This window comes from Echiichthys vipera (genome assembly GCF_963691815.1).
Source record: "Echiichthys vipera genome assembly, chromosome: 5".
NCBI classification, from domain to species: Eukaryota; Metazoa; Chordata; class Actinopteri; order Perciformes; family Trachinidae; genus Echiichthys; species Echiichthys vipera.
Window position 1 is genome coordinate 21730619 of NC_139830.1, and position 7645 is coordinate 21738263.

A 7645-nucleotide genomic window follows, 5' to 3' on the forward strand; every position below is an offset into this window, starting at 1 on the left:
GAATCATAATCTCTTGTAAGAGCATTTTTTTGTTTTGAGTGGGTTCAGTGAACTTGAACTGTTCACCGACACTCGATATCTCTGGTCGTCTGTGTGCAGAGTCTCCTGCCGAGGTCAGCAAAGGAGCATGAACACTTCATTTACTCACAATTCCCCATCTTCATCCTAGCCTTTACCAGTAAGATGTTTCATAAAAGACCAAAGGTCATCGTGTAAAATTCATTCATTGTTCAATATCTGTGTGTGTTCTGACCCAATCAGCTCACCTAAACATTCATGAGGGTTAGCCAGAGTGCCATATGGTCCAACACAGCTTGCCATACTAATTCAACCATGGAGAATCTCTCTGGCACTACAGGAGATGATTAGCAAGGTGGAGCGTGTTCAGGGGCTTTTGTTACACCACAGACTTCAGTTACATCTTTGTCAGCAGCTGCTTTTGTCCCACAAGACTCAAATTGGGCAATTTTCTTGTCTGTCAGCTGATTGTTTTGAGCTTTTTGGCCTCTTTCACCTCTGTGCCTCTGCATTGTTTGATGGATAACCTGGTTATTCCTTGTATATAGAGTATTTCAATTTCAATCTGTAACAAAGCCAGCCTCGCTGAAAGTATCTAAAAGTCTGTTTATTTACTACACATAACCAGCAACATTAGGCAATTTTCTAAAACTATGGCAACACACTGAAAACATACTCTTTATACTCTTCATATAAACACAGTTGCTTTAAAAAGTCTGAGTCATGTCTGAAAAGTGTCACTCATATCTCACAGACCGGGTTTTTTTATATTCATATTGTTCCCCTGAATGGTCACATGTACAGGGGGATTCATACGAAGAGTATCTATAACAGCACCTAGTAGTAGAGCAGATATGGAGTGACACTTGTCACTTGTTTTTTTGTTTTTTTTAAATGCCCTTTCAAACAGACTTTTTTGGTCTATTCCAGACCGGCAGTATTTATTTTGTGGATTAAAGGGTCATTCACCTTGCATTCTCTTAGCCAAGGGCTATCTATGTTACATGTGACATTAATAGATTGCAGAGTATTAAATACATTTTTGGTAGTTTTAGTATTTGTGGTTATTTTCAAACCTAAAATGTACTTTGGCAGTACAGAACTGTGGCTCATTTTCTAATAGAGCAGAAATAACCAGTAATTGCAACCCTAATTTCTAAAAATCAATATGAAAGATTGCATATTTTTCACATGATCTCCAAAACAGGAATGTTTCACCTGAAGCCAGACATGAAATAAAACCCAAACAAGAAAATATATATAAACAATTAATGACTGTGCTCAATAGATAGCACTGAAACCCTGCATTCCTATCCACGACTGACTTTACTCTGTAAACAGGCCTTTGTCTCAGCAGATATTCTGACATGTGAATGTAGGAAAAGCACAATTGCTCCTTATATTAACAATGGCTCGGTTATAGACAAGTGTCTCAGTAAACCATGGCAGTGTGACAGTGAGCCAACATGCACAATACCACATTTCTTAAACTGAATCAGCTAAATGGAATTATCAACATTATTTTCCCATTTACTCCTGTGCCTTTCTCACGTACATGTCCTCTGTGAAAAGGGCCAGTTAAAAACATTTTTAGAAACATTACAAGAAAAGATCTATTCAAATAACGCGCACAAGTCAGAAAAAAACAAACATTAATCATCCCTGCAGTTATACTTTGGAGTGCAGCTTCTTTAATAAGAAGCACATGCAGTTAATCCCTGAGGAAGAACACGTCTGGTCTCTCTTGATGCCGACATGTTAAACCAGCTGTCAGACAGGTCAGAGTGGAGACTCCCTGGACTGTTGAAATCTTATGACAGCTCTCTTAATCTGCTCGTAGCTCACAAACATCACAATGTTCCAGGAACCCAGACGAAGAAACGAGGGCATGAATCTATAACAATGGATCAAGAAAAATGACAGTTTTCATTTACTTTTTGCTTTGTCAAATGTTTACTAAACTTTAGTATGAGTGATTCTGACATGTTCACTTTTGGTGACTACACTACTTACCCCTTATAGAAAGCTGTTGGCCCTTCTTTCATCAGCATGGTTACGGCACAGTTAATAGCACCGCTGTACTTCCCAGCCGCTGAATTCATGAAACGGGTTTTCACCACATCCACCGGTGACGCCACAATGGTGGTGCAGAAACCTGCTGCGAAGCCTGCTGTGAAGTGACAGGGCATGTTGTCTGTTGGAAACAAAATATTTGCTTTGGTTATTAAGACGAGCAACAAGGTGCCAGAAATGAGGAGGACTGAAAGGTCTCATATTGTAAAAAGTGAGATTTTCATGTCTTTTTCCCCACATTATAAACAGGTCGGGGTGCTATATAAATACTGTGAAAGCATCAAAACACTCAATCCACTGAGAAATGCACACAGCTCCTATTCCGATACTGTGCCTCTAAACGAGCTGTGAGGACTTCTGTACGGTTGGGATTTCACAACTACACTACTATATATTTACAGTGCCGTTACATTCATTCTCCGACTGCAATGATGGTGTAGAGACGCCAAGAGCACAGATGCGAAAGACTTGGAAATGCTGACAAATCAAATCAGAGCAGACTGGGCTTTTTCAGAAGGGAGGCTTACAGAGGCAGACGGCAAAACGTAGCGTTTCAGACGGACTGAATACAGGTGTATTCAGACAGGAGGAGAAAAATAATGCGTATTTTAGATTGAAGTATATAAAGATGTTCTAGTAGAAACCCAAAATACAAGTATGAAGCTGGAAAAGAACAAATGTCCCCTTTAATGTGAAGAGTTTGCACTTACCTGTCATCAGATTGTACTTCAGGATTCGCTCCTTAATGATGTCATATGTCACCAGCTCGGAGCAGTTTACGATGGCGTTGCGAGTTATATTTGGCAGACAGCCTGAAAAGACAGTTCAACATTTCTAAACATACAAATTCAACCAGGAATTCAACGATTTAGCCCCGCACTCCTAAAACATTGTCGGACCAACGATCAAAATCGATGCAGCAGAACCAGAGATATTGTTTTTTTTATTCTATACATTCTACTTCCTTGTCAAAACCAGATGCCGTAATTACCCACAAGGCAACTGAAACTCTAACAATCAGTTTGGAGATTCAGCTGTGTTATGCTAGTAGCGGCGAGCTCCAATGTACTTTACTCACAGATCAGTCTGGTAAACTGCGGCAGAGGCAACCGGACCAGTCAGTGCTGGTTTTGAGGCGGTTTGAAGTGTGACGCAACGATGTTCAGTGTAAACAACATGTCAGCTTCTGCAGATGAGATGAGCTCAGCTATCAAGCAAGCCGCTCGCTTTTTCTCTCTTGGTTCCTTCTGTTGGATTATGGACCGGGCACCTGAAATTGGGCCTTTTATCCATAAATTCCCATTACACAAACGGCAAATATCCTTTACCTACTTGTTGTTTACTTTCTGAGCTTTGCCTCGACACTCACTGCGTCATACACTTTGTTAATCTGACTGGTTGATTTCTGTCTATGAAAAACATAGGTGGTGATAGACAGATGATTCATCCAATCAGCAACCAGTATTTCCGACCCTTCCCAAAAGATCTCCAACCGAGAGTTCCCAGATGGATAGTCAGGTTAAGTAGCAGCGGTCTCAAGCAGAGATGAGGAATAGGCTACAAAGGTCTGATAAACTCACTTCTTTCTAACTCCACAACTCGAGATTTTTTTATTTTATTTTAAAATGTGCAGTCTTCAGCATTAAACTGACACTGCCTCAAGTGACATCACCTGAAGATATTTATTCAGTTTTAGCAACAATAAGCTTTCTAAAACCTTTCCACATATGCAGTAGTTCTCTCCAAGACCTGTAAACAGACTTTGATGTGTAAAATTGGAGTTCCCCTTCAAGAAGGTGTATTTTTAAGTTTAAAATCATTGACAAATCAAATGTAATTAATAAAAGTAAAGTCATGGTTGTTAACTTGATTCCTACATGCTGGACTCTGTAAAAACCAACTGCAGTGCCGCTTACCATTTACAGGTGAAAATACCTGCTGTACAGTCAAATAATTTCTCTCTTTTAATTTACCTTTCCAGAGCCCTCTAACACCCTCATCCCTGGCGATGGTCTTGTAGGCATCAAAGGTGCTGTTGTATCTTTTCAGAGAGCCGCTCTCAGGCAGGCGGACTTGGGCCTGGAACCTGATCTTCACCACATCAGTGGGCTGCGCGAAGGCCACCGCCATCGCCCCAGTGGTGCAGCCCGCCAGCAGCCTGACCCCAATTCCTGCATCTGTGATGAAAGCAAAGACACTTGTTTTCCTCTGATGCCACAAGCAAGTTAACACAGTAATTAGAGACTGAACAGGAGTGCAGTTCTGATAATGATGACAAAAGTGGGACAGCTAGTGGAGTTTTACCACCAAAAGAGCAATTATAAATAATATAGCATGTCCTAGATTTCCCTACATTCTTAAGCTTAATTTTAAGCATTTGATTTATTATTTACCCCAGGTATTAATGGTGTAAGACTGCTGAACAGTGTTTACTTTGAGAACACACTGCAAAGATAAAAATAAACTATTCTGCTTGTTAACGTTCAAACTGGTTGAACTGGTTATGACATGCACTGAAGTGAAGATGGAACCCGGTCTGCAAAAGTTGAAAACAAGTCAATATTGCTGTCGTGATGAAGGTGAAACAGGAAAGGCCTCCGGCACAAACAGAAATCTGTTCCCTGAAAGAGGAATCCGCTCTGTGCCCTACATCCTGGTGCTGTTTTGGTGTGAATGGAATTCTTTTTATTTTGAGCATACATGTCAGGCTTTCTTTGCATTTAAATAGACTTTTGCAGTTATATGACCAGGATTTTGATTAGTTTATCCTACAGTGTAGGTGATATTTTCTGACATTGGGAGGCAGTGTTTGAACAGCGCCTCAGCTCTCCTTCAGTAAGCTCTGTACAATTTGTACAACAGAAACTGGCTGTTGTTGGAGCAAGTCTTGGCATGTTTCTATTTCATGAACATATTTATTTTTATGCCCTTTTTAAAAAAAAACTATGTTCAAGATGATGCAGTGACTTGCCACACATGCATTTAGGCATCTTAAACAGTCACAACTGTGAAATTAACTTAAAGCAATTTAAAATCAATCTACAACTGTTCTGGTAAGTGATTGGACCTAAGTGGGTTTTTTTATTTAAGCAAAAATGCCAAAATATTTAATGGTCCAATGTGAAAGTTTGCTTTTATTTCTGGTCTTACATTTTGGTAAAATGAATATATTTTCAATACAGATATACAGTAGATGTTTTATATACCAAAGACACTGGTATTGTTTTCACCTTATGAGTATGTCATCATGGCAGAACATGGTCCTGGAGACACAGGCTGTAGCAGGAATACCGCAGAGGCAGTTTTGAGTATTTTGCCAGGTGTCTGTCTCAGGTCAGATGTAAACACCTCAATATTGTCTCAACTGTGTACGATGCAGTCAATTGTCTTTAAAGTGTGTAGTTGAGATATAAATGAAGGCAGTGTTCAAGATGCTGTGGTCTGAGCAAAGGCGCTGGAAGTAGGGGGTATAGGAAGTAAGGAAGGGCCAATGCCACACACCTTTACGCCCATGACCCGATTTGGCGTTGCAACTGGTGTGATCCCATTACAAGAAGGCCTCTAATTAGAAATTGTTTGCTGCAACCCAAGTAATGATCTGAGTAAATATATGCAATGACATGCATAATACCCAATGTTTGCATCTGTAACTGAAACTGGCCAATTACGATTTAACTTAGTGCCAAAGAGGGATAGATTTAATACACTTCACTGTTTGATTGGCTGTTGAAACATTTGGACACATACTTTCTGACCCTCTGGCATAGAACTGCTTCATGGTGTCATACAGGCCAATGCGGACTGAAGCGAAGCTCATCTGTCTCTGCAGCCCTGCCACCAGTCCACTGTACAGACTCCTGGGACCCTCAGTCTTCACCATGGTGAAGAGGGTGCCAAACACACCTCTGTATTTCATCCTCTGGCTCCTCACTGAGGGCTTGGATTCACCTTGAATCTAAAGTCACATTTAGTGTACAACAAAATGTTAAAAACATTCCCCCTCAGGGCATTCATGTCTTGAATTTGCTGCTGGAAGAAACAAAACTGTGCCTAGAGTGTTGCTATCATGACCACAGATCAGATCTTTTACTAAAGTAAATGCAGCAATGACAGCGTAGAAATAATCAGTTACAATTAAAAGTCCTGCATTCAAAAGTACTCAAGTACTCATCCTGCAGAATGAGCCATTTTTTAATAATGTGAAGTGTATTAGTAGATTGTAATTTTTGATGTATTAACAGCATGACAGTTGCAGCTGGTAAATGTGAAGCTGCTGGGTAGCTTCATCTATATTACATTATGTCTATGTTTCATTTTGTATTAGAGTAACTTTAGGCTTAACTTAAATGTACTGGAGTCAAAAGCAAGATATTTGCTTTCAAGTATTCAAGTGCAATATGAACTAAATGTACTTAGTTACATTCCACCATATAGGGCTTTTGTAGCATCTAGACCTTCATAAGAAAATATAATCTAACAGTTGAGATATTTATATGAAGCCTATAAAATGTGCAGAAAAAGGTAAATATAGGTCTACAGATGTTTTAGGTGTGACAAATCTGAGGACTGGTTGGGGGTTTGATCACCTCAGTATTTCAAACAGTGTCTCCTCAGCGTTGACGTTATACACAGGTGATGGTGCTCACCTGCAGTCGGACTTTGGCTGTGTCCAGGGGGAAAGTGACCAGGTCGGCCACACAGCCAGCTGTTCCGGCGGAAAAGACCTTAACAGCGGCTGATGGGTCCAGCTCAGCAGCTCCTCCACCAACCATGATTAAAGACTGGATAATAAACCGAGAACAGACGAAACAGCTTCTGCCCCGAGCCCGCTTTAAAGAATCAGATCCTAAAATGGAAATATTGGACCAAGCTAATCCTCTGTAACTTCATGGCAGATCCAGGTGGGCCAGCTTCCGCAGCCGACGTCAAGCCTCAGGTATCGAAAAGTTTATCTTCTGAAAGCCCAGTCCTCTTGTTGCGCCATTAGCCATAAATGCTCCAAACTCTCACGCCACTTTTAAACACAACAGCCGATCCGCGCAAATAACCGCAAAGCGACGCAAACTCGTACTGCAGAAGACTGCAGTACGAGCGACAGATTGAAGCTGCGGTGTCCGGACTCCTGCAGCTGAACTGCACCGCCCTGCAGGACGGACACACCACATGCAAACAAGTTGCTCCACTCCTATGGAATGACAAATGCGTTGTGGTTACCATAGAAACTAGAAAGCCAGGATGATGAATCAATCAAATTGAAGGGATTTTTTGCATCTTAAATTAAACTTTTTGCCCGGCAGGGGCGGTGTAGTAAAATATACTAATAAGTTGCATTATGGAAATGTTGCATCCAGTGTTTTTTGACTTTGACTCCTATTAGAGAATGACAGAGTTCTGCACAGTGATGGAAGGAATGACAAAGGAAACAGAGGAAACACAGCACACCGTCCAAAGTCCATTTTGACTCTATGCAGAGCTCGTTTTGCTCCTCTAGTTGCTTTACAGACACACATAACCTGAAACCAATAAGTGTGAGTGGAATTAACATACTGTTGTA

General features: G+C 40.7%; 1 protein-coding gene across 1 annotated transcript; it reads right to left on the bottom strand.

The window, feature by feature from the left end:
* Positions 1 to 619: 619 nt before the first annotated feature.
* Positions 620 to 7205, bottom strand: LOC310947282 (dicarboxylate carrier UCP2-like). The gene is made up of 6 exons (XM_083914065.1): positions 6738 to 7205; positions 5839 to 6046; positions 4065 to 4268; positions 2802 to 2903; positions 2032 to 2212; positions 620 to 1912 (listed from the first exon to the last, which is right to left on the bottom strand). The coding sequence occupies exons 1-6, from the start codon at positions 6861 to 6863 to the stop codon at positions 1798 to 1800; spliced, it is 936 nt and encodes a 311-aa protein (XP_083770191.1). The 5' UTR covers positions 6864 to 7205; the 3' UTR covers positions 620 to 1797.
* Between the last annotated feature and the right edge of the window lie 440 nt (positions 7206 to 7645).

Coding starts and splice junctions, on each gene's coding strand:
- LOC310947282 (XM_083914065.1), bottom strand. CDS start 6,863: ATGGTTGGTGGAGGAGCTGCTGAGCTGGACCCATCAGCCGCTGTTAAG. Junction 6,047..6,737: donor CAGCCAAAGTCCGACTGCAG/GTGAGCACCATC, acceptor ATGTGACTTTAG/ATTCAAGGTGAATCCAAGCC. Junction 1,913..2,031: donor CCAACAGCTTTCTATAAGGG/GTAAGTAGTGTA, acceptor CCATTGTTATAG/ATTCATGCCCTCGTTTCTTC.